This window comes from Scylla paramamosain, chromosome 36 (genome assembly GCF_035594125.1).
Source record: "Scylla paramamosain isolate STU-SP2022 chromosome 36, ASM3559412v1, whole genome shotgun sequence".
NCBI lineage: Eukaryota > Metazoa > Arthropoda > Malacostraca > Decapoda > Portunidae > Scylla > Scylla paramamosain.
Genome location: NC_087186.1, coordinates 10,904,408 through 10,930,960, shown reverse-complemented (window position 1 = coordinate 10,930,960; position 26,553 = coordinate 10,904,408). Strand labels below are relative to the sequence as shown.

At 42.9% G+C, this 26,553-nt stretch overlaps 4 protein-coding genes across 19 annotated transcripts in view; 3 read left to right on the top strand and 1 right to left on the bottom strand.

Annotated features, from left to right (window-relative positions):
* Nucleotides 1-3,324, top strand: part of LOC135090979 (sodium/calcium exchanger Calx-like) — a 68,923-nt gene extending 65,599 nt beyond the window's left edge. For all 16 annotated transcript variants that reach the window (XM_063988244.1, XM_063988238.1, XM_063988249.1 and 13 more), the window contains one exon: nt 360-3,324. In XM_063988244.1, coding sequence (XP_063844314.1) covers nt 360-501 — 142 coding nt within the window. In that variant the 3' untranslated portion in view covers nt 502-3,324. The remainder of the gene's footprint in view (nt 1-359) is intronic.
* LOC135090981 (uncharacterized) lies at nt 523-10,227 on the bottom strand. Its single transcript, XM_063988251.1, has 13 exons — nt 9,742-10,227; nt 9,354-9,550; nt 8,772-8,949; nt 8,004-8,191; nt 7,460-7,544; nt 6,450-6,542; nt 5,988-6,178; nt 5,327-5,667; nt 5,057-5,205; nt 4,840-4,982; nt 4,441-4,592; nt 4,119-4,350; nt 523-3,901 (listed from the first exon to the last, which is right to left on the bottom strand). The coding sequence occupies exons 1-13, from the start codon at nt 9,797-9,799 to the stop codon at nt 3,749-3,751; spliced, it is 2,160 nt and encodes a 719-aa protein (XP_063844321.1). The 5' UTR covers nt 9,800-10,227; the 3' UTR covers nt 523-3,748.
* LOC135090977 (dynein axonemal assembly factor 1 homolog) lies at nt 10,157-19,028 on the top strand. The gene is made up of 8 exons (XM_063988234.1): nt 10,157-10,360; nt 10,882-10,973; nt 12,826-13,047; nt 13,525-13,667; nt 13,769-13,932; nt 14,362-14,447; nt 14,747-17,092; nt 17,450-19,028. The coding sequence occupies exons 1-8, from the start codon at nt 10,326-10,328 to the stop codon at nt 17,518-17,520; spliced, it is 3,159 nt and encodes a 1,052-aa protein (XP_063844304.1). The 5' UTR covers nt 10,157-10,325; the 3' UTR covers nt 17,521-19,028.
* Nucleotides 19,029-22,789: 3,761 nt separating this feature from the next.
* Nucleotides 22,790-26,553, top strand: part of LOC135090976 (patched domain-containing protein 3-like) — a 104,611-nt gene continuing 100,847 nt past the window's right edge. The window contains exon 1 of the mRNA XM_063988229.1: nt 22,790-22,927. The gene's annotated coding sequence lies outside the window, so the exon portion shown is untranslated. The remainder of the gene's footprint in view (nt 22,928-26,553) is intronic.

The following is a 26,553-nucleotide window of genomic DNA, read 5'->3' as shown; positions in this document are numbered from 1 at the left end:
CATTGATTAGACTTCAAGGATTGCATTTTTATCACTGGTACTAGATGTCTTTTCTCATGCTGGAATAGAAATAGTTTCATCCTTCTTTCCTTTTTCTTATTATTGGTTCTTTCTTAACTTATTTCTTCCATTTCTTTATGTTCCTTTCTCATCTTCACTTTGGGGATAAAAAAAACAAATTCCTCACTTCCTTTCAGTTCATCCCTTTCTGTCACCTTTTGCAATGCACATACAAAACTACAGTAACATTCTTCCAACTCAACCACACAGTGACAGACCAGACCCCTTTACTGATCAATCTACCAAGGCAGCACAAAAAACAAGAGGTCAGCTTGGTAATGAGGTGCTCTTTTCCTCAGGTTCTTTGGCTTCTTTGGCAAGGCAGAGCTTGGTGGGCCACCAGTTCCAAGGTACGCGTCAGGCATTGTGATGATGAGCCTGTGGATGGTGTATGTACTCTTTTCTTCCTTCCAGCAATATGATTACTTTGGTAAGCCTTAATTCACACATCCCATGGACCTGTGTATGAGTGTGTGTGTGTGTGTGTGTGTGTGTGTGTGTGTGTGTGTGTGTGTGTGTGTGTGTGTGTGTGTGTGTGTGTGTGTGTGTATACCAGGTGTGTCAGGTTTAAAGAGGTGCAAGAGGGTGTTTGTTCTGTGTAAAGGGTAGAATGAAGTTCATTATCAGTGTTTGTGGTCTTCAGGGCAGGGAAAAGATTCGTCCCTGTTACTCTTGTACATGGATGGGCCTTTTGAGAATTCTAGTACTTCCAGTTTGTCAATCATTTTAGTCCACTAGATATAATTTCTCTGATCAAATTGTGTGTGTGTGTGTCTATGTGTGTGTGTTTGAAATGAGAAGAGTGAACAAACCAAACATGTAATGAAGAGCAATATGTTGTCCGGTGGATTCTTTGTTATGTTTCTGTGTTATTTATCATTTGTTTTTCCCATGTCTTTTTTGTCTAGTCTTCAGGATCACAGAGAAATGAGAGTTGAAATCAGCTTTTCTCTTCAAGATTCTACAGAATACAGTGTTGTTTGATGAAGTGTCTTTGATTATAGAATTTTTTTTTATAATATGATGTAGTATATTGTGGGAGAACCTCACAATAAGTATACATAAGGAAAATACCAGTAAATGAGTGAGGGTGAATGAAACTTTAGCATAATTATCTTTTCTTAGTTATTAACACATTGATTCAATTATATTTTTAAATGAATAACCACTTTAGCTTTAAATAATGTATACAAATTTGACATAAGAATCACCATTCATTTCCGAGGCTCTAAAGATAATTTAATAAGAATATTGGACCGTTAGGCAGTCTTTCGGGAACTGGCAATTAAATGATCCTTTTTTTCCTGATATTTTGTTCCCCTTTGCCAGTGACCTTTTTGCATAAAAAAATAACAAAAAATATTACAAAAATAACCACAAGGACCTAAATGATCTCAATGGCCTTTAAAACTCCTTAAGAGAGAATAAAGTTCATGAGAATATAAAACGCTTTAGTGATTCAGTTTGCCGGTGTGTTCAAGTTTTGGCTTTTATTGAATATTAGTGTTTGGTAACTAGTTTCTTATTTATCTACATGATGAAATGAATGACAGTGTTCATAGTGGCATTTAAATGTATGTATCTGGAGTGTGTGTGTGTGTGTGTTCAGTGTGAGCTCAGGTTTCTTTGTACTAAAGTAAGAAATTTAAGGAATGAAGTTATAACTGGTTACTAACTGTTTTGCTTTAACGTTGTCTCTTCTTGAAAGGCTGCTGATGTGCAAGTGTTTCACTAATTTTACCTTTACTACAGATATGACAAGAGAAACAGTTAATTTCTCATCACGTTATTTCCTCTAACCTTTCTTTCTTAATTTCTGTGCAAGAGTTACCCTTTCTCTCAAATAACATCCATGCTTATTCACCTTATTCTTTCACTAACATTATTCAGTTCTCAGTATAGCAGATATATCAAAATGACCAAACCCAGTACCTTTCACTGGTTTTGTTTCCTAAGTTCTTCACATACATCACATCCCTTCCTCTCAAAAAAAAAAAAAATTCTATATACCTTTATTCTTAACACTACTACATTACTATTGAATTCATTGGTTCAGTATGAGTATAATATCAAATGACATGATTCAGTACTTTTCAAATCTCTATTCTGTTACATTCAGAAATGTAAGAATCTGCATTTATATGTGTAACTATAATTGTAATATGTAAGCTATATGTATGTCATGTTTGTTTAAAATTTTTTCTATTTTCTAACTTTTCCTTAAACCAATGATAAGTATTTCCCTCATGCAGGTAATGAGGTTAAGGGAATGTGATGTAGAAGTAGAAATATATAAATATTGAGAGGGTTTGTACACTCTCAAGATGTAAAACCTGTTGAGAGGAATACCAGAGACAGGCGTGTAGATAGGGAGAACATTGGAGATTTGACGTCTCAGTGAGTGATCAGTGTTATGGTGATGGATGCTGGACAACCTTCAGATGGTTAGTGGTGATTTCCAGTTTCCTCTTCCTGATCTACGTAACTCCAACTTCCCAAGCATATTTAACTTGGGTGATAACTTTGTATAGGACGCCTGATGACTTTCTGATGGATAGTATTAATGAGAATGTATAACTTTCATTCTTACAAGCTCCTGATGTACTTGACTCCAATTTCTACAAGGATTATTCATCCTGGTTATTCACTTCTGGTAATGAATGGCAGGCAGTTTTCTCATGGGTTGATTATAGTCTCCAGTCTTGTTCTGATCCACAACTGACTCTAATCCTCAAGCCTGTGTAACTCGTGTGATAACTTTGTCTTTGTGAGTGGTGGACAACTTTCCAATTCCTCAACTATTGTTTCAAGTCGCATTTGTAACTTCTTATCTACAACTGACCACTCCCAAGCATGTTTAACTTGTATGATACTGCCAAGGACACAGCCACCGTGGTGTCAGTATTACAACACAGGTGCAGCGTGTCCCTTACAAGTGCTGTGCCGAACCTCTGTGTGAAGTGATGCGTGAGTGTGTTGCCTGTGTTGGTGAGTGTGTTGAGCCGCATGTGTTTTTGGCTGTGGTGTGTGACTGTTGACCATTTGTGACAGTGAAGGGAGAACCTGTAGTGTACTGCCTGTCACACTTTTACTCTGTATTTTCATGCCAATTACAGGATATATACATATACAAAGTTCTGTCTGTATTAAAGATTCTATTGGGAGGTTTGCTTCAGTACCTTATGTGGCTTTTACCTAAACTTTACTCCATTCAGACTTGTACTTTAATGTGGGATTCTTGCTAAATAAAACTTCACATTTTTTTTTCATTCTTTCATTTTGATCCTGAAAACGTACAAAATGAGTCATGGAAGAGTCACGAGGCCAGCAGTGCTCAGTGGTGGAAATATTTCCTTGTATCCAGTAATAAAGATACACAATGAAGCTTCCCTGGAAAGGAGGTGTGGGTATTCTTACCCAATTGTTCTTACATAATTGTATCCTTACAGGACTGAGTCAAGCTCACAATGTCCCATCTTTTAAAGTTAAATTATCATATTTATCATTATAGCTATGAATGCTCCTTGCACATACAACTTCATCAGTCAATGCATGTACAAGATATAAGTCCTGTAAGTCAGTGCATATATATAAGATACCCTGCATAAGGACATGGTGTGCTTTATGTCTGTGTTGTGGAGGATAAGAGGGAACAAGAGCACCAGTTTAACTCCAAGGCTGCACTGGATCACCTTCTCTCTGGCATCTTCCAAAAGAATATTCCTCCATCCTCTCCCACTGAGGCGAGGACCTTGCCATCTGATGAAAGGTCCACCTTGGCGATGGACCCACTGTGGCCATGACCTTCATGTGTGACCCGACCCTTGCTCCAATTCCAGACCTGTCATGGACATGTGAACTTCAGTGAAAGTTGAAGAATATAATATTAAATAGTAATTCATTTCGTTGTCTGAATTAATGGTCATTCCACATTAATCAACAATATGAAAAAATAAAAAAGAAAGGAGAGGTGGAAACATGTAGGCATGTTTGATAAGGTCTGCCACGTGTAGGCTTCCTGCAGCTTCCCTCATTTACTCATGATCTTATGTACCAACCCTGATGGTCGCGTCTTCGCCTGCTGTGACCAAGGCGGCGTCATCCCTGGAGGCAGTGACGGTGGTGATGGGCTTGCTGGAGGCTGGAAGATCTGCCAGCAGCACCCCATCCTGCCTGTCCCACACCATCACGGACCCGTCACTGCCCACTGTCACCACCTCGCCACTGGCCAGCACCTGCCCGCCCAGGAACACCGTGTGGGCTGTGAGGCGGTATATGCGCTCAAGCTCCCTGAAAGGAACACGTGATAATTTCGATCTATAACCACGTAAGTATTTCTATATGACAAGGGCTAAATTGAACCCGCGGCAATTGACTTACGGCAGACTCCAGAGGATGCAGGAGCCGTCTCCGCTGCAGGACAGGATCCGAGTCTCCATGGGTGCCAGGGCGAGGTGCGTCACTTCCCCGCGGTGCTCCTTCTGTGAGGCCTCCATGTTGACTCTACTCCCATCCACTGCCCACACACGCACCTGCCACGACACACGCTAACTATACACGCCTATCAGAGCTCCAGGGCAATGTAGTTTAGAGAAAGAGATGGCGAGGAAGAGGGTAGAATCACATTAACAGTAACTGAGTCTCTACATAAGTAATTTCCTGCTTCATTCGTCCATCTCGGCCTTTAAACAAACTTTCTACAGTATGAAGTCAATCTAAGAGGCTACAAATCAACCATAGTCAATATTTTCACTCTACACGCATCAATTCGTGCCTCACCCGTCCATCGCGGCCTCCAGAAACGAGCTTCCCACTCTTAAGAACGCAGATTGTGTTGACGCCTGCGTGGTGGGCGTCATCCATTACCCACACCACACGCCCGCTCTCTGCGCCCAGTCCACGCAGCCGACCGTCACTCCACCCTAAAAAAAACACTTATCAGGCCACTACTACGAGTGAATCAGGTGTGCTAAGTATACTGAGGTAGTGGGAGTACCTGTGATAATGGTGTGCAGGGAGGGAGACACACAGCAGCAGTAGCACACAATCCCCGGCAGCTCCACCCTCAGTAACTCCTGTAGGGAAGCCACGTTCCACACCCTCACGCCGCCCATACCTCCACACACCACCAGCTGGTCCACGCCTCTGCCACAGATAAGACCTTTGTGTTTGTGGTTCACGAAAGCGTTATGACTCATTTTCTTGCGGCTCCATAAATCATTCATTCAGTCAGTCAAACAGTTTACGGCACCAGTTCATATGTTACCTTGGGAATGTGACGTCATTGATAGGTTCTGAATGGCAGGTTGATAACAGGTGTAGCTCAGGTGCCACAGAGTCCAGCTTGAGGGCGCCCTGACGAGGGTGGGTGGAGTTGGAATGCTTTCGCTGCGTCACGTTTCTCTCTCGAAAACCTTTTCTTTCTCTTGGGTTTTTCGTTTGATCTTGAAACTCCACTCGCGTCTTGTTGCATTTGGTTTGATTGAGATCTTGGGGTTGAAAGAATAGCTTGAGTTGGTAGATATCTGAGGAGACTGTCCCCAGCACCACCTCCTGCCCCACCACACTGAGGGAAGTCAGCGCAGCGCCCACCTCCACCGCCCACACCTACGAGGAGACCCAGGGACAAGCATTTAGACCTTTTTTGCACTCTAGGAGAGGCGGTGATAATCTAGATCATGCGGTGAAATAGCAAAAATTAGTAGCCTGCTTAGAGTAGAAACTCTCAATTTATAGTTCTTGGAAATGCATGGTGAAATCTACTGACAGACAGTTCAGTGGTTAATCTTGCGAAGTAACAAAAATAATGATATTCGGCCTATTTAGAGTAAAGGTCCTCAATGTATAGTTTCTGAAAGTGTGGCTTGAAGTCTACCAAGTCTTCCAAGCGACTGGTAGATGGTGGGGAGGAGGGGGATCCCGTTTACCTGCACGAGGATGGGCCTGGTGGGGTCCTTTGGGTGCGTGTACTTAACAGTGCCATGGGCGCGTGGTGGCGCTGGGCACGCTGGCCGTCCTTCCTCTGTTACATCTTGCAGTTGTCGGTACGCCCGCACGTAACCGCCCACGTCGCCCACCAGCAGATCACCGTTGGGCAGCACCGCCATGGCCTGGAGACCTGTCGTGCTCAGGGAAGGGGAAAGGGAGTGTTGAGTTATCCTGAACGACATTTTGAAACACCTCGGGCTCTCATATGGATTATTTTCAAAGACCTCAAGGGTTATTAGTAAGGTTCTCATGTTTTTCTTGTTTCTTTTTCTCTCAGGTGTACACTCATTATCAAATCATCATTATAAAAGCTGAAATTCCTTGGATAGGTCGAATAACTTTACTAGAGCGTGTTAGAAGTAGTCGAGATAGACGCCGAGACGTTCGACGCAGCGACTCACCGGGCGTGGGGGCGCGCGTGAGTCTGGGGCCGCCGGGCGTGGGGGTGGGTCGGGGCGCCATCACAGACACCAGCACGGGGGACGGGTGGCAGCCTGCGACCAGAGTAAAAACACGTATTCGTGAAAGGTTGAACTTAATAGTCAGTGTTATAAGAGAAGACACGTTGGTGAAGATAAGCCAGACCACGTAAAGTGTTAATAACGAAACTTTGAAATTCTGTCTTGATATCTTCAGGCTCTCCTACATCCACGAGACACATTGATGGCGAGGAAAGACGCCACAACTTTGAATAAAAAGGCATACACTGTTCTGCATCCTATAAAGCAAATAAATAAAGTTTTGGGGATATAACACTATAAATTATTCTACATCTTACTCGTACATAGTAAAGAAAAAAAAGCTGCGAAAAAAATATATTCTACGAGTGACTTAATCTTTAATTACGTGACTTTCCTCGCGGCGCATCCTGTGATGTCGTAGATCACGTGATGCGCAAAATTCTCCTGTGGATTTTCAATCCTTTCCTCACGAGGTCACCAGGTACTGACGAACACCAAGCAGGTTATCCGGCACGTCGAGAGAGAGAGAGAGAGAGAGAGAGAGAGAGAGAGAGAGAGAGAGAGAGAGAGAGAGAGAGAGAGAGAGAGAGAGAGAGAGAGAGAGAGAGAGAGAGAGAGAGAGAGACAGCTAATGCATTTTTATTTTATTTTTTCCTATTATTATTTTTTCTTTCTTTCTTTCTTTCTTTCTTTCTTAACGTAACTGCGGGGCCCAGGGGAGGTGTCCTGTGTGCCTTGTGCTGGACGCGTCATTGACCCTGCGAACATGACATGACGCCCAGCCTGCCTGGTGTTCGTCAGTACCAGTTGGCCTCGTGTGAAGGATAAAAAAAAGAGTGCAATGGAAAATTTTGTACGTTAGTTAACTCGTGCAACTTCCATTAGAGCCTGTTGAAGTTAGCGGAGGTGTGGGTAGAAGTACATCAGATTATTATGGTTCGGAGACTCACCTGGCGTGGGGGACTTGTTGAGCCGCACCTTGACCACGTCCCCGGTGGTGGTGGCCGCGAACAGAAACTCCTCAGCCTCATCCACCTGCAGGGATCCAATTGTTACCACACCACCAAGACTCTGCCTACCTCAGCCCGCCATACCCACCACACCACCAAGCCTCAGCCCTCCTCAGCCCACCACACTAGTCAAGCCTCAGCTCACCATACCCGCCTCACTCGTGCCTCCTTTAATTGCCCCAGACTGGTTCGTATTCTGAAATGCTTTAGACTCTCCCAAGAACCATTTTCAAAGGTCACATTAGATGATTAGCCGGGTTCTCAGTAGTGTTTCTCCTGTTTGTAATATAAAAATCTTGTTAATCTGTCACTAAAATCATAAAAAAAGCACCCTTAAAGACCCGTGTTCTTTCAATTAGAGTCTTTTGAAAGTATAATGGAAGGGCAACGCAGATGTGTTTCAAAATATGGTCCACTGAAATATTTGAAACACGATCCTTGCCTCTGAGCACCACCTCGCCTCAGTGTCGCCCCAACAACGTACTTTCAAGCAGGTGTAGTTCCTCTCAGTGAGACCGAGGGAGATGGACGTGGGTGTGAGTCTGTTAGTGGCAGGATCAAGGGACCACGCCTTCAGGATGCGTTGTCCCCCCACCAACATGAGTGTGGGCGTGTGTGGGGCCATACACAGGAGCGAGGCCACGCCCATCCCTGGCTCGGCCGCCTGAACACCTGTGGGCGAGGATGAAGGTGAAGCAACATGTTATAATCGTTACTAGAAGCCACTCAAGGTCTAAAAGCGTGTCAAGTTTGTCCTCTCATCTCTGCTTACTTTTGTCTCTTCCACTCGTTTAGCAAGACTGGAGCGTAAGCATGTGACATTTACCTTATAGTTTGCTTACGTGTACACAAGGTAAGGTGTAAAGCCGATAATAACTGTAGCTTTCTAGAGACTCTTATGCTTGTAGTGATAGTCAAACAAAGATTCAGGATGAAAAATACAAAAAGACTATCCATTGCAACATAAATAATCAGTCTGTGGCGTTTGAAAACAGTCCTTATGAGAGAACGGAGCATGTAAGAAGACGTGGAATAGCTTACCTTAATTTCCATCTTAATGAGTACTTACTTTCCCTCATCAGTCGCTGCTGCACCTTCCACTCCTAGAAAACAACAGAAAACTACCGAAGTGGTTGGCTAATTCCAGATGCAAAAAAGAGAAAAAAAGGAGGGGGCAGGAAGAAGACTAGCAAAACTCTAATAGACTCTCAAGGACAAAAGTAAAGGGACTGAAGGGGCTGAAGGGACGCACTGCAAACGGGGGTCTTCGTCGGGATGTGCCACAGGACAAGGTACCCATCGGAGAGTCCCCCAAGGCTGGCCACGTACTCCTCCCCCGCTGACACCCCGACAGCCGCCACCTCCTCCCTGTGCACCTCGTGACTGCCACACTCCTGCCGCTCATCGTAGCGCCACACCACCACCCGCGCCTGAGATTAGAAGACTTCGGGGAGTGGTGTCTTCAGTAGGTCCCTCTTTATTCAGGGGTTATTAGATATTTGTGTTGGTTATCGCTACTTTTTTGCAGGCTTGAGTGGTCAGTCGGTCAGTCATTCACTCTTCTAATCAATCAGTCACTCACTCACTCTTCTAATCAATCCGTCACTCACTCACTCTTCTAGTCAATCAGTCAGTCAGTCACTCGCTCACTCAATCAATCACTCAGTCAGTCAGTCATTCACTCACTCAATTAGTCAGTCATTCGCTCACTCACTCAGTCAATCACTCACTCACTCACTCAATCAGTCAGTCAGTCAGTCAGTCACTCACTCATTCTGTCAATCAATCAGTCAGTCACTCACCCACTCAATCAATCAGTCAGCCAGTCACCCACCTGGCACCCGGGGTCACCGTCCTGCGCTGACACGATCAATTTACCGGAGCGGGAGACAGCGAGGGCGACGACTGGGCGTGTGTGGCCGTGCAGGATGGCGTGGCGGCCCCCTGCTCTGTCCCACACGCCCACGCCTACGCCCAGGGGATACACTAAGCTGCGATCTTTCTGAAGGTGCAGCCCGCCCACAATTTTACCTGCGGGATGGAAGCTGGTAAAGTGTGTATTGAGAATTATTCAACCGAAGATTATAATTGACTCATTTATCATGTTAGTGGCGTCAATATGGAGTTTTAAGAGAAGATAAGGTGATGGATAGGTTAGCATTGGTTCTACAGAGACTGCCACGTGTACGTTATCCATGTTTGTTAATCCTGCGTCCTTTTACCAGTGAATCCGATGGTGGAGAGAAGCTGCAGGTCCTTTATCTTCTTGTTTGGCTTCATGGTGGCCCGGGACTCGCTCAGCTCCTCCAGGCGTGGCTAGTGAACTCGTGAAGGCCTCTCTTGTCGCGCCACTCACAACATTAGAGTCTCAGGCGGCAAGCGCTTTATTCTTTATTGTATCTCGTATTATTTTTTTTTCAGGTGGACTGACACTTAACTGTTTTTTGTCTAAGTTCAAGCGATAAATACTTTTTTTCTTTATTATAAGACGGAATCACTCTTTACGAAACACACTCTGATACACAACAAGAAACCAGCGTCTGGGTAGAGAACACACCTCGCTACACCCAAAACACAGCCAGATACACCCTAAGAGCCAGCAGCGCGTTTGGGTGTAGTGGTAATCAGCTGGTCGCCACTGACAGACCGAGCGTCGCGGTAACCATGGCGACGAGTTGCTAGGAACGCGTTGCCAGGACAAGACCCACCTCGTGTTTACATCTTAGACATGTCTTCCCGGCCCCTCAAGTGTCCAGTTCGTGCGTGTGTGAGATCCAAGAGGCTCCTGAGGGTGGAATAAGCAGTGATGGAGAGGCAGGACGAGGGGCGTGGCGGACCGAGGTAAGGGCGAGAGGGACGGAGTGTCTAGCGGAGGGAAAGGTAGATAGTGTGTGTAAGTGAGGTTGTCCTTGTATCGATCAGTTTAGGAGGCGGTGAGGGATATGAGGATTGATGAGAGAGAGAGAGAGAGAGAGAGAGAGAGAGAGAGAGAGAGAGAGAGAGAGAGAGAGAGAGAGAGAGAGAGAGAGAGAGAGAGAGAGAGAGAGAGAGAGAGAGAGAGAGAGAATAAACAATAAAACCAAACACAAACATACAAGGAAAACAATCACATTTATCATGTTTCCCTATTTTTCTCAATTTCTTCTTACTCCTTGTTTTTATTTATTTTTTTTTCCTTCTCCGTCATTCATCTGTCTTGTGTCGCTTCGTTTCGTAAGGTTACCACACATTCGCAAGCAGATTAAACCAAACACACTCAAAACGCACTCAACGAAATGAAACACACAAACTACGAGTAATTCAAAGCACACCGCCACACTTCCACCTTACCAGCGTCTCCTTACCGTCCCCTACACTTCCAGGATGACGAAGGAGGCGCTGAAGAAACTCTGTAAGCAGCACAACCTGTACTCCGTGCCCGCCCTTAATGACGTTCTATACCTGCACTTTCAAGGTGAGACGAGTCAAGGTCACGAGCGAGGTCAAGGAATTCGTTATTTTATTTATTTATTTATTTACTTTTTAAGACCAATTGTAAGTAACTTTTTTGTGCTAAGATGTGCATAATTATTGTTGGAGGTCACATATGATCGTGTACGTGTAAATAGAGGTAAATCATACAAATTAAGGGGAAGTTTATAAAGCTCGACGCCTTCCCTTAAACCCACAAGGGCCTCTTTAGAAATTTAGGGAAACAAAAAAGATCGTTCGACATAGAAAAAAAAAAATAGGGTAACAGAAGAGAATTAGGGCAACATAGAACAAGTTTAGGTGAACATGGAATAGATTTAGGGACGCATAAATATTGTGCAGCATAGAAGTACAACATATGTAAGGAGAGCACTGGCTAAGAGCAACAAGAGAGAGAGAGAGAGAGAGAGAGAGAGAGAGAGAGAGAGAGAGAGAGAGAGAGAGAGAGAGAGAGAGAGAGAGAGAGAGAGAGAGAGAGAGAGAGAGAGAGAAAAAGAAGACCCACTGAGGTTCTAGTCCTTAAATAAATAGGCTACAGTGATTATTTGAAATTTGAGAATAAATATCTTGAATGACCTTTAAATTTTGACCTGTCATGACGCAGTTTGTGTAGATGAGTGTCTTGGATTGAGTTATAGGTTGCCAAAGGATCTAAGGACTTGTTGGTGTTTAGATTCTCATTAAATCCTTCGAGATCCTTCTGAAATTTCCTTATAATTTCTTCAGAATGCCTTGTGGTCTTTTGTGATGTATGTAATCGTTTGTAATGTTTGGGAAATGTACGGTATAGGAGTGAAATATAGTGAAAATAAAGAAGGAAGGATAGATGAAGGAAAAGTTCTTTAATATAATACTAAAATTAAAAGAAATAGGAAAAAAAAGCTGAATAAAGAAAGAAAATTAAGGATAAGTGTAGCTAAATAAGGAAATACAAAAAAAAAAAGATGGTAAATGCATATAAAGAAGGGAAGAAGAAAAAATAATGAAGAACAAAATGTAATATGGAAAGAGAGAGAGGGGAAAAAATATGTGCCAGTCTTACATGAAGAGAAGAAAAAATATACGGTAAAATATAATAATGAATACGAAAAGCCAAACAATGGAGGAAAAAAAAATAGAAAAAAAACGTGAAATTAAAAGATTAAAACCAAAGTAAAAAAGTTGAAGAAAAAAGGAAAGAGATTCGGTAAAAAAATATATCGATAATAGAAAAATAAACATTGAAAAAGTAAAAAAAATCTAATATCTTTCTACCTGTCTAATCCAGTTTCACTCAAGGTACATGGCAATCAAGAACGAGAACCACTGTCTGTTACTGCTATTCATTCCTGAACCTATATAAAACAATTTTCTATCATACTTTACTGTTGAACCTGTCTACCTGTCTAATACAATACAATCCCACTCAGGGTATACGGAAATTGAGAGCCTGAAGAAGTACACGGGTCTTCACTACTACTATGTCTAATTTCTCACCTTTATAAAGCAATTTTCTACCATACTTTACTGTTGAACCTGTCTACCTATTTAATACAATCCAATCCCACTCAGGGTATACGGAAATTGGAAACCTGAAGAAGTACACGGGTCTTCACTATTACTATGTCTAATTTCTCACCTTTATAAAGCAATTTTCTACTATACTTTACTGTTGAACCTGTCTACCTGTCTAATACAATACAATCCCACTCAGGGTATACGGAAATTGAGAACCTGGAGGAGTACACGGGTCTTCACTATTACTATGTCTAATTTCTCACCTTTATAAAGCAATTTTCTACTATACTTTAATGTTGAACCTGTCTACCTGTCTAATACAATACAATCCTACTCAGGGTATACGGAAATTGAGAACCTGGAGGAGTACACGGGTCTTCGCTGTCTGTGGCTGGAGAACAACGGACTCAGGCGTATCACAGGCTTGGACCACCTGAGGAACCTTCGCTCCCTCCACCTCCACCACAACCTGCTCACCTCCCTCGCAGGCCTCCAGCACCTGGCCAGCCTCGTCACGCTCAATGTGTCGTACAATATGATCAGGAATATCGAACATTTAAGTAAGAGTGGTGCTTGCTGTTGTTGTTGTTGTGGTAGTGGTGGTCGTTGTGGTTGTTTTTGTGTTAATGTTTTCAATATACATTAGTAAACTTAAATATTCTTACTTCCGAAAATAATAAGAAAGAAATGGAGCACTTTTTAAATATTTACTAGTTATATAAAACAAAACTTTAAACTTGCTTACAAAGAAAATGAAAAAAGTATTATTCATTTATTCAGAAGAAGAGGAAAAAGAAAAAAGCAAGATCTAACTTCTAAAATCTTGAAAAGCAGAAAATGTCAACATGGCTCCTCTCCTTCCCCCAAAGAAAAAAAAAATATATATATAACCTCATCCAAAATTTTAAACGTGCAATCCAAGAAAAACAAAACAAAATTAAACTCAGCAGTCTACCATACAAAAAAGAAAAGAAACATGAAACAAACACAACATTTCCACACCACCTCAACACTTACTAACACAGATGAGTCTTCAGGTGGTCTGGTGCACCTGGAGACACTGCAGATCACACACAACCGCCTCTCCTCCGTGACCTGCCTCGCGCCCCTCGCCTCCTGCCCCGCCCTCTCCTCCCTGGACCTCTCCCACAACAACCTGCAGGGACCTGGCCTCGCCCTGGTGCGTACCTGGCCCTTGTTACCCGTCTTGTTTTATCAGTCACAATTTTATCTATCGTTCACAATCTTGTTTATTGGAGTCACAACCTCTTCCCCGTGCAGGCCCTGGGGGAGGTGCGGAGCCTCAGGTGTCTTCAAGCAACAGGTAACCCGGCCACGCGTGAGGTGCGGCCCTACAGGAACACCTTCATTCTCACCTGTCCGGAGCTCACGTACCTAGACGACCGCCCTGTGTTCCCCGTGGACCGCGCCGCCGCTGTAGCCTGGTGAGGTGGAGAGGTGGAGGGATGGAGAGATGGGTAAGATAGTTAAAAGTGGATGAAGGAATGAAGGATAGGATAAATTGATAGAAGTGATGGAAGACGGAAGAAAAGGATGGAATGAAGGAAGGAGGAAGGAGGGTTGGGTAAAGGTAAATGGAGGCGTTGGATGATAAAAGAGGTTGATGGAAGAATGGGAGAGGGCAGATAGGAGATGATAAAGCAAGAGAAGACGAAGAGGAGAAGAGGGACGACAGAATTTAGGAAATGGAGGAAGGAAGGAAAGAAAGAGGCTAGAATAAATTATGAAAGATAAAAAAGAGATAAAATTTCCAGAAGCCTGAGGCAAACTTCGTGACAAGGATTTCGTGAAGTTGTTTCGTTACGACGGAGCATTTTTACAAGCAATTCAACTCCGCTACATGTCATCCTCAGGCAGAGCGGGGGCGTGGAGGCGGAGAGGAAGACGAGGAAGGAGTGGGCGGAGAGGGAACATCGGCGGCAGAGGGAGTGTGTGGATGGTAAGTCTCTGAAACTCTTATGGAAATTAAAGGAATCGGAGAAGTTTGAAATTTTGTCTTTTTTTTTTTTTTTTTAGGGAGAGACTTGAAGCTAAGGTTTAGTGATTGTATGTTTTTATCGGTCTTTTATTATTATGGTGTGGTTCGTCCTCATTCATTATAAACGTTCACTTTTTTTTTCATTTTTTTTTTAGTTCATCTTTCATTTGTTTCAGATTTCAATTCTTTCATCTTCCATTTCTGTCATTTTCCAGTTCTGTTAGTCCTTTACCAGTCCTTCACTCCTCCTCCTTCTGCAGACTTACTGAAGCTTCGTCAGAGAGTCCTGGCAGAACGAGCAGCCAAGCAGGGGACACCAGAGGGCGCTGCAGCACCTGACGCGCCCTCAGACATGGGGATCTACGTGCAGGACGACGGCCATGAGAAGATCTACGCCCTTACTCCAGAAGCCAAGGCGTGGGCGATGAAGAGACTGAAGAAGGCGGAGGAGGAGGAGCTGCAGAAGGAAGGAGAGGTGGAATCTGCTCATTCTAACTCAGAGAAAGTTGATGAGCCAGACGGGAAGACCCAGGAGACGTGTGATGTGAAAGAGAAGGCCGTGCAGGACGAGGAAAGTAACCAAAGTGATCAGAGTGACTTGTACAAGGACGAAGGCTTCAAGACACTCCTGGGATTCCTGAGTGAAGGTTCCGATGACCTGGATTATCTCTGCACTCTGAACAACACGAGAAATGCAGGGAAATCCAGCGATATTGTGCAGCGTGAGTACTTAGAAGAAGTCAAAGGGATATCTCCTGAAGATCAAATCGAGGTTCTGTTCGCTGAGGATCAAGTGGAGGGTCTGTCTCCTAAACATAAAGTCGAGGTTTCGTGTCCTATAGATCAAGTCAATAGTTTGTCCTCTGAAGATAAAGTCGAGGTATTGTCCTCTGAAAATCACGTCGAGGGTTTGTCCCCTGAAGATTCATTAAATGATGAAGCTTTCGAGGGGACGCCCAGATACGAGACAGAGACTGGGGGACCGAAACACTTGGAGGATTTCCACATTGCTCAACTTTTTAACACAGAGACTCAGTGTTCGAATTCTAGTGGTGAAGTTGGCGGCATTGGTGCGGGTTTTCTTGAGTCAAGGAGTCGGTTTACAGATGCAGAGTATGATGACCTTGGTCCTCACTTGTCCTTGCCTCTTCGGTACCAGGAGGAGGAGGAGGAGGACGCGGAGGACAACGAGGAGGATGACCAATTATTCCTGAGGAGTTGTCAGAACTTCATCAGTGCACACACGGCGACTAGAGAGACTCCCGGGCTGCTCCTGGACGCTGAGGGAGAGGAGGCTACTTGCTCTTCCCTTCACCACCACCATGAACAGGCGGAGGAGGAGGAGGAGGAGGAGGAGGAAGCGAACCAAGATCTCTTCACGAGTTCCCAGAGTATCATCAGAAACACAGAGAGCAACGCAGAGCCTCGAGAGCGTGACCGAGGCTCCGCCGGAGCAGAAGAGCACAGACCACCTTCCCCGAACCTGGACTCAGACCAGTACACGCAAGCGTTCCTACGGGAGCTGGTGGCCAGACACCACGCCACCGCCGAGGACCAGTCAGACATCGAGGAGATCCTGGACAACCTGGACCTGGAGGCCGAGGAGACAGTGCCGGTACACCCCCGACACCCGCACGCCCACCTTCTCCACCAGCTGGCCAATGGCAGTGAGCCTGAGAGCGGCGAGGACGAGGAGCCAATAACCCGAAGACCCCTGAACGGCATGAGACTCCCGCCGCGCCACGCCGGCGTCCCGGTGTTCGGTGAGCGCTGGGTGGAGGAGGTAAGGAGGAGCATCCTGGAGGACGCGGACTGGGAGGAGGAGATCGAGTCCTCCATCAACACATCGGAGGAGGAGGGCAGCGTGGACGACCTCAACGTGGAGACGCCGGAGGAGTCGAGCCTGGCTGAGGACGACTCCAGCTGGCAGGACGACGACAGCGTGTTCGAGGAAGAGAGCGTGAGTCCCGCCAGCAGCGCGGGGAGGGTGGCGGCGGCTGAGGGAGCGGCGGGGAACGCGGAAGGGAACAACGCCCTGGACGGCCCGCCAAGAACCCAAACAGATAGTGCCGACCCCAGGACGCCCCCGCCGCTGCCTGCTGATGACGAGGACTCCAATACCACCTCGTGTTCCAGCCTTAGCCTCGCCTCCCTGCATGACTCCCCGGTGCACGCTGGCCACATACCGCAGGCCTCCCAAGACCCCCCCTGGGCCAAAGCGGGGGAGGGGAACAAACACCGCAAATCATCAGGAAGGGAAGGAAAAACAGGAATAGAAGATTCACCTCATCCTCAGTTCCCGGTGCGTGACGTCAGCACGGCCCGGGGCGGCTTGGGTGAGTCAGCAGCGACGGCACCCGCGGCGGCAGAGTCAGCCCTTTCCTGCGTCAGCAGTGATGCAAGTGGCGGTGACGCGGCGTCCCTTCAATTATTGAAGGAGGATCACCCGACGCCACAAGAAATAGAGGACATTGTGGAGCTCGAGGGACTTGTGCAACGCCCCGGGGCTCGAAGTGGCGCCTCGAAACAGCGAGGATCGAGCTGCAGCACGCGTGACGCCCTCAGGAGCTCCCACGAGGCATTCGTCAGGGGACACAACATCACAGGTGAGACACGCGCTGTTTCCCCACACCTGTAGTGAAGGAAGTGGTCGCGTCTTGCCGACACACGAGTGATGTAAAGGGAGAGGTGACGCGGGGAAGACTTGTGTGTGTAATGTTTGCACATCTTATCAACATCAACGCGAACACAAAACATTGTGCAACAGAACGTAGCGAGGCGCTTCATTCCGTCTCCTCGTGTGAAGGAGATTTACTAATTTTTCACAATTGTGTGTGACAAAAAAAAAAAAAAAGCATACAGAAACAGACAACTCATGGTGTCCGCTTCTCGCTCGCAAATCTTACCTTTTATGTACTCGAGCATTTGACTCTTATTTATGCATATTTTTTTTCGTCACCCAGGGCGGAGGGAAGGACCTGGCGTTGGCTGGGGAGCGCCGGGGGACTGGACTGACCACGAGGGGGAGGAATAGATTGCAGAGGGAGCCACACGGAGTGACACGAAGCCACATATTCTCCTCTGGCGGACTTTTACGGTCTCTAACACCACACTGGCTAACATTCATAGCGGCTCGGAGCAAAATGAGACGGAATGGGGATATGATACGTGAACTCTGGCTAGATAGAGCACATAGTGAATACTGTAGATGTAATGCTTCCTCTCCTGTCTCTTGTACGATTTTCCCCACTCATTTGTCGACACACTTGTTTGTTTATTCATGTTGTCATTGTTTTTTTTTTTTCTTGGTGAGCAGAGTCAGTGAGAGGCAGATGAGTGGACAGACAAAACCTTCCCTTACCTCGCTCCATTTTCTGTTTGTGGGTAGACTAAAGCTTTAAAAGAAGAGTTAAAGAGAAACTTGCCTCTCTCTCTCTCTCTCTCTCTCTCTCTCTCTCTCTCTCTCTCTCTCTCTCTCTCTCTCTCTCTCTCCTATTCAAACAACTGAAGGTAAACTCAAGATAAGAGGAAAAGTTGGAGTCTCAGATCAAATACGAGAACTGACTTCATGTATTTTATCAAACGAGTTAGGATAGACTAAAGAATTATCAAAAGAAGTATTAAAAACCTTATTGATATCCAGAACGCAGGTTTTATAGTTACGCCTCTTTTGTAACACGTAGAAAGAAGTTGTAAGATATTCCATTTACTCATTCACAGGTCCCACAAAGCAGCCTCATTTCAAGATAGCAACACACGTGATTTCTAATAACAGCTCAAACTACAGTTAGTATTAGTACTCGAGGAATGCTTGTCTTGAACTCGTAACGATAAAGAGATGATGTACTGAGAGGTATTGAGTATTTGAAATTATACTGTAGCTATTCAACATTCCTGTATTTATTGAGGAAAAGATGAATAGTTTTATAGTTACTTGTTTATGGTTGATATTTGATTATAATGTATGTGAATTTTTATTATTAGATATATTAGTGTTACTGTGTCCTTTGTTGGTGTGTTTCGTTGTCACGGTGACGCCTTGCAACTGAGTCTTGTTAGGTTTGGTCTGTTACGTGAAAGGTGAACTCAAATACCAGCATAGTGAGGCCTGTATTTAGAAACCCTTTGCTGTCTCACCACGACTATTTTCAAAGGCCACAGAGATAATAAGCAAGGATCTCAAGACTGTTTTCCCTTTCAATAACGTAGAAATCTTGTTAATATGTCACTTAAATCATAAAAAATTCCTCCCTTAAACACCTGTGTAGCTTCAATTAGAGCCTTTTGAAGTAGTGGAGGTGCGACGCGAAAATATTTCAGAATACTTGCTGAGTCAGGGCTTCGAACTTTGCTTCGAGCCACTGTTTCGCTTTGGCGTCGCCTGTTCATCTCGTTACGCACTTCGGTAAGGAAGGTTGTTATCTTCGTTCGTGTATCGCAGTATTTGATTAAGATATATTTATTGAGATCATAGTTATGTTTCCAAGTGCGAAGTGGGATTTATGGAGGTGGTTTCTGGTATGAATAAAAATGAGTGAGAGAATCGAAGCGTGTACATTGGAAACCTTTAGCCAATCATAGCACAGCAGCCAGACACTCTTGGCCAGCTCGGGGGAAGGAGAGACGTGAGAGACGAGACATTGGCGGAAGGAGGAGGTTTGCAGGGTGACTATCAAGGAAGTAGTAGTAGTAGTAGTAGTTGACGAGTAATAGTAGTAGTAGTAGAAATAGTAGTAGGAATAGCTATTTACTTATTCACTTATGTAATTAGTTTTTCAATCTGTTCATCCATTTCAGCATCGTAGACAGAAAAAAAAATGGAGTTACTATTTTGTTTTTGACTCATAAAGGAAAAAAATAAATAAATAAAATGCGGCTGTTTGTCATATTTTTAAAGCTATCTTGTCTACTTTACTTGTTTATACATCACCATATTTCAACACTGCCGGACAGGTACAGGTAATGGTCGCCAGGTGAAGGCTCCTCTCTCTCCTCAAACACCGTATTATTATTTCCTCACGTCGTTTCTTTATCACCACTTGGTCGCCTCCCTTCCTCCCCTTCCACATCCACCTCTCCCCCCCTGTCTCTCTCTCCTGGGATTCCCTTCAATAAACTTTTTACCTGGGGTGGTTTTTTCACTCGTTTTTTACTTGTTTTTTCCTCTCTGTCCGGGATCTCACAAAAACACTTTGCCCTGCGTCACTCGACCTTGCAGATTTCAGTGCAAAATCCTTATGCCCGCTACTCTTGCTTCGTTCAGAGGACACGTGTCAGGACGATATTTTGAAACACTTTTGTCAGCACCTCCACTACTTTCAAGAGGCTCTAATTGAAGTGGCACGGGTTCTTAAGGGTGTTTTTTTGTGATTCTAGTGACATATTAACAAGATTTCTACGCTATTAACAGAAGAAACACTCTTGAGAACACGGCTGATCACTGTGACCTTCGAAAATCGTCATAGTGAGATAACTAAACGTTTCTGAATATGGGATTTAGTCTTGCCCTCCTTCCTACCCGTGTATGGTGACTCCTCTATCTGTCATCGCCCTCACGTGACCTTAAGCCTTTCACTCCTTCATATTCCTACCTGGGAGTATCTTATACGAGTATCATGGTACAGATGTGCTTGTCCTTTTGTCCTCTGCTTGCGTCGTTTGGCCTTGACTGTGTTGCGAGTTTGGGGAAGGAACCAATCTTAAGACCTTTCACTAGTCTATATGCGAGTCCTATAAAGATATCCTACATTTCTCACCTACATTTGTCTTTTGCGTTGGTTGCTCGTGCCCGTGGCTGCCTCAGGATTTGGAGATGAAGTTGTAGGACCTTTCACTACTCTATATTCGGGTCCTACAAACGTATCCTACATTCCCTTCCTACCTGTCACCTGTAGGATTGGCTGAATATCTCTGGACTGAACCATAATGCCTTTCACTGCTTACCACGCGAGTCCTATAAACGTATCCTATATTGACTGTCCTACTTTCGTCATTTGCCTTGCGTGTAGATCTATTCGTAGTATAGGATTATCTGAATATCTACTTACCACAGGAGCCCTACAAACGTATCCTATATTCTCATCCTACTCTTGTCCTTTGTCTTTACTTTGCATGTCACTTCTCATCCATCCTTTATCGTCACGCTGCCTGGAAACTCACACACAGAAGCCTCTCTTCCATTTTTTTTTTTTTTTTGGTGGGGGGGAGGGGGAGCAATGATTAACTTTTTTCCTTCACCTTTTTCCCCATTTATTACTCAGCTTGATTGTAAGTGAGGAAAAAGTTACAGGACTTGTGTGTCTTTCCTGTGTTATGCAAGGAAAACAGGAAACATTTTTAAACACATAAATACTAAGGAATACGTAACCTCGTCTGTCAGTTTATTCTTTTATTTTTTTCATTTTATATATATATATATATATATATATATATATATATATATATATATATATATATATATATATATATATATATATATATATATATATATATATATATATATATATATATATATATATATATATATATATATATATACTTTTATTACCCATTACCTAAATTCATTCAGGAACAAAGATATAGCACTCGCATATCTTTTCCTACAACATGTAAAGGAAACAGGGAAACAAAATGCTAATATACACACAACTTTCTCTATCACTTGAGTTTTTCTTCCTTAGGCATTACCCAAATTCATTTTAAGTAAGAAAAAAAATCAGCAACACTCGTATACCTTTCCAGTAACATGTTGGGAAACGGGAAACACTTCGCAGAATGCTAAGAATCACCCGACCTCACCTATCATTTGCTCATTTTTCATCCATCACGCACTCAGCCTCACTCTAAGTACGGTAAAAATGTAACAGCACTAATATACCTTTCAAATATCAAGTAAAGGCAACAGGGAACACATCTAAACATGTCACAGAGCATCAGAAAACCCCCAGCCGCGCGTGTCACTTGAGGTTCCAATAATAATTTCTTCCGGCTTACATAACGTCAACAGTTCTTTGTATCGCAGCGTCTGGGTGCCAGCGGTGGGTGGCGGGAGGACACGAGGGTGGAGGCGAAGGTCAAACTGCGTACCCCGAGGGATCTCTGTAATGGATAAGGGCAGGGAAGGTACTGAAGGTTCCTCTTGTTGTTTTTATACTTCGAAATTCTATCTTGTTAAGGCTTTATTGCTTGAAATGTTTATTTTTTATACTAATTTAGTTTGCTTTATTATTATTATTATTATTATTATTATTATTATTATTATTATTATTATTATTGTTATTATTTTCTGATCAGACAAAGGTACTGACGGATTCTTGTGATGTTCTTGTGCTTGGAAACTCTATCACGTTAAGGATTTACTTCTTGAAACGTATACTTTTCAAATTTGTTTAGTTTCAGTCCCCTTTGTCATCTCTCATTACTTCTTCATCACACAGACAAGTTATTGAAGGACCCTTGTGCTCTTCCTGTGCTTGAAAACTCGTATGTTGAGAATTTACTACTTGAAACTAGTATTCCTCATTCTGGTTTAGCGTTACCCTGTTTTATCATTTTCTGTTACTTCCTCATCACGCAGACAGGACACTGAAGGGCCCTCGTGGTGTTCCTGTGCTTGAAAACTCGTATGTTGAGTTTCCCGTTTTCTTTATTCTTCATTCTGGTTTAGTTCATCTATTTAATTCATCACTTTATCGCCCATGTAACCTTTGTGTTATTATGAAACGTTCCAGCGTCACGTCTCGACTAGTTTAACAAGCCTTAGTGAAAGTTATTGGTGTCTTCAGATGTGCTTCGTGTTTTTAATGATAAATGAATAAAGAGAGAGAGAGAGAGAGAGAGAGAGAGAGAGAGAGAGAGAGAGAGAGAGAGAGAGAGAGAGAGAGAGAGATCCTAAGGTCCCGTATGACTATCACAGTATATAACCTTTGAAAAACAGTCCTTGTGAGAGAACAGCACATTAAAACAAACTTAAAAAAAACACAAACCAGTATATTATATTATTGCTCCTTATTAAACACACGTCGAGCCTCACAACATGACCATTTAGAGTCGAAACAAAACACGATTGTCTCGATAGGGACGCCTTGCTATTTTTTTCATCCATCTTTCTTTTTTTTTTTTACATCTAACAACCCGCGTATGGCAATCCTACTTAAGGTCATTAGTTTCAGTCAGGATTACCAACTTCGCGGCGGGTGATGGCACGCCTGGCTGGACGCGAAAAAAGGGTCGTGCGAGGAGAAGACTGAGCACGTTCATAGGTTGTCCTGCAGTGTGTTCCCGAGCCTTTGTGCATTAGGTGTCCTGAGCTGAACGAGGCATCTTCACGCCCTCACGCACTGGTCCTTCCTCCCGCCCTCCCTTCGCTGTGTTACTTGTACCGAGTGAAGCATCGAAGTAGCACCGAACCTCTGCCCCAGCGCAGCGAATCTCCTATCTCGGTTAGTTGACTCAGTTCGCTTCCTCTTCTTTCGCTGTTTCTTTAAAGGGTTGGCGTTATGTACGAGTCTCCTTCAGTTATTTCTATCCCTTGCATCTTCCTCTGTGACTCCCATCATATTTATTTATTTATTAATGTTTATTTCAGTTCTTTGGGGTCGTTTTCTTTGTTTATGTATCAACAAGGAAGCGCACTAAGGTTCCCCAGACGCTCAACAGATGTCAATACTTGTCTGGCGCTTATAGGAAGGACAAGTGATAGATGAAAGGGAACAGGAAGATGAGTGATGGGAATGCTTGGAAAATTACTTACATGATTCAAAAGCACTGACAATTTTCTCAAGCACTCAATAGATGTCGTTGTTTGTTTAGTATACGTATGAGAAGGTCAGAAGATAAGAAGGAGAGGGAAGAGGAAGACGAAAGGAATAATAGAATTTTCGCAAGTATTCAATAGATGTTGTTTGCATAGTACACTTATAGAAAGGTCAGAAAATAAGACAGGGAAGGAGGGGGAAGAGGAAGACGAAAGTTGATAGATTTTCTCAAGTATTCAATAGCTGTCGTTAGTTTAGTATTTCCATGGCAAGGTCACGTGATGAGAGGGACCAGAAGGAGATGGGAATAAAAAAAAAAAAAAGAATGACGAAAGCATTGATATAATCTCCTAATATAGCCAGTAGATGTTGCTTGAGGGAAGGCGAGGGAAGGAGTGGGACAAGGATAACAAAGGGAAGGAGGGCCTGGAGAAGACCACCGTGCATGACTCGTAAAAGAAGTAATATAAATGGCACCTAAGATGTGTCGAGCCTCACGTGCCTCAGCCTCGCATGTTCCTGTTATCTGGACGGGATTCGAAGGTTGACTTGCTTACTTGTTTCCTTCTCTACCTGGCGGGCTGTGCAGGAGAAGTGAAGGAGTGAAAGAATGGCTGAAGGAATGAGTGGAGTAAGAGAGAGGATTGCGTGTAGGAGTGAGTGAAGGTGTGTGTGCGTGTGTGTGCTGAGATAATTAGATACCAAGTGGGATTCGAACCCCCTGGAATTATACATTATGTCAGGATTGTACCACTGAGTCAAGGGGCGTGAGTGTGAACGGAAACAGGTGCCAAATAGGGAAGGAGGACAGGACGTGGCGGCAGTCACACACACACACACACACACACACACACACTGACACAAACATAGAAACTTTAATGGATTCTGACAACAAAGCTATACATGGCCATTGCTTGGAGGCAGAAACAAGGCTACACAGGTAAATAGGAAGAGCTGCAAGGTGACACACTAAGGTAAATAAAACATACACACGCACACACAAACACCAAGAATGACTCAAGCCTTGCTTACAACTGGGTAAAACACACACACACACACACACACACACACACACGCACAACAAACAAGTCTTGAACATTACACTTTAAGAAGCGATTGTCAAACAGAGTGACAGATGAATGAAATCACGTAATTAGGTTGTTAGTAGCGAGTCATTAGGGAGGTTATTAAAGAGGCAAATTCATGAGCGAGACTGTAGGTGGAAATACGTAGGCATGCTTTATATAGGGACTGCCACGTGTAGGCCTGATGGATTCCTGCAGCTTCCCTTATGATCTTTCGTTACGTGAGGCTGAGAGAGAGGGAGACTGTGAGGAGAATGCAGAGTGACGGGACAAGTTAGATAAGTTTCCAGGTTCTCAACATAGTGATGATGAGATAGAGGTATGTGTGTGTGTGTGTGTGTGTGTGTGTGTGTGTGTGTGTGTGTGTTTCTCTTTTGTTTGTGTGCTTGTATGTTTGTTTGTTTACTGGTTTGTTTGTGTTGATGCATTTTGGAGATTCAATTTTGTCTTATCTTGTATTTTCTTAGTTTCTTTTTTCTTTCTTTCTTCCGTAAATATCCCGTCATGTATATTTTGCGAAGGAGAGGAAGGAGAAGAAAAGAAGAAAAAAACAAATAGTCGCCTTCTTTCCTGCAAATCACGGTGAGAGGATAGATATTTTCAAGACGCGCGCTCATTGGTCAGTCCAGATCACCTCTTAGCCAATCATGCGGCCGATCACGTTCACTCACCTTGTCACTTAAAAAAAGAAGAAAAAAATAGAAAAACAGCGAGAGAGAAGAAAAAATGACAAAAACTTACGAATGGTAAATAAAAAGTAGAGAAAAAGAAGGAAATGTATTAGCAAAGAATTATAAGAAAAGAAAAAGAAAAAAGTTCAGATTTATAACACTGGGATATTGTCTTTACTTTGTTTATTTTTTATTTATTTATTTATTTTTTTGTGAAATCCTTACCGGACAGATATTTAGGTTGGGTTATGTTTTTTTTCTCTCTCTTCTTTCTTTCATTTCTTTTATTTTTTGTGTATTTATTTGAGTTGTGGTTGAAACGGTGTCATTTTTTGTTGATGTTTTTCTTTCGTTGTTGTTTTTTTCTTGCTTATTTATTTATTTTATTTCTTGTCATGTAGGTAATTTTTTTTTCTGGTCGTCCTTGTGTTCAAATGCTCCCTTTACATTCACTTCCCTGCTTCTCTTCTCTCCTTCCTCATTATTCGTTTATTTATTCTCCATTTTTCTCTCCTTTTCTTCTCATCATCATTATGTTTCTTCACATTTTTTCTCTTCTTTCTTCTTCTTCTTTTCTTTTTTTCATTATTCACATTTCTTTACTTCCCGTTTTTCTTTTCTTTCTTTCTTCCCATCCTCGTCATCATGCTTCCTTAAATTCCTTAATTTCTTCCTTTTTATTCTTCTATTATCTATTATCACTTCTATCAATTTTCTATTCGTCTCTTTAACTTCTATCTCTTCTTTATTAATTTTTTCTATCACCTTTATTTTATCCTCCCTTTCTTTCCTTCTTTATTATCATGTTCTCTAATTATCTTTTGTTTTCTGATTCTTTCTTCTTCCATCCCTCTGTGTCCCAGAGGAAAGAATAGATAACGGGATAAAAATAATGATAAATTGATAAATATTCAACAAAACAAAAGGATTATAAGAAATTTAGAAATACGTAGGGAAAAATTGAGCTCATTGGGAAAAAATAATCTTATTTTTAAAAGTGAAGAATTAAGTAAGCAATATCGAAAAAAAATAAATTGGTTACAAAAATTTTATCTGTTTTAAATTTGTTTATATTTTTAAAGGAATGAACTCAACAAGCAATAAAATAAAAACAACAAATGAAATAAAACAAATGACACATAAAGGTCTTTCAAAAATACTTCTGTTTCCTAATTTCCACCTTTTTTTTTTTCCATTTTTTCCACCCTTGTCCAGTTTAAGGCATCTCAGAGACTTTTCTCCTCATTTTTTGCTATTTTTTTCCTGGAATTTCGTTATAATTATTTTCATAGGCTCGTGTTGCTTCAATCTGCACTTTGCTTCGTTTGCAAAAAAAAAAAAAAAAAAAAAAAAAAATACGGTAGTTTGCAAAAGATGTACGAAGATTTGCAAAAGATGTACGAAGGTTTGCAAAAGATGTACAAAGATTTGCAAAAGATGTATGAAGGTTTGCAAAAGATGTACGAAAGTTTGCAAGAGATGTACGAAGGTTTTGCAAGAGATGTACGAGGGTTTGCAAAATGTGTACGATAATTTCCAAACGATGTAGAATATA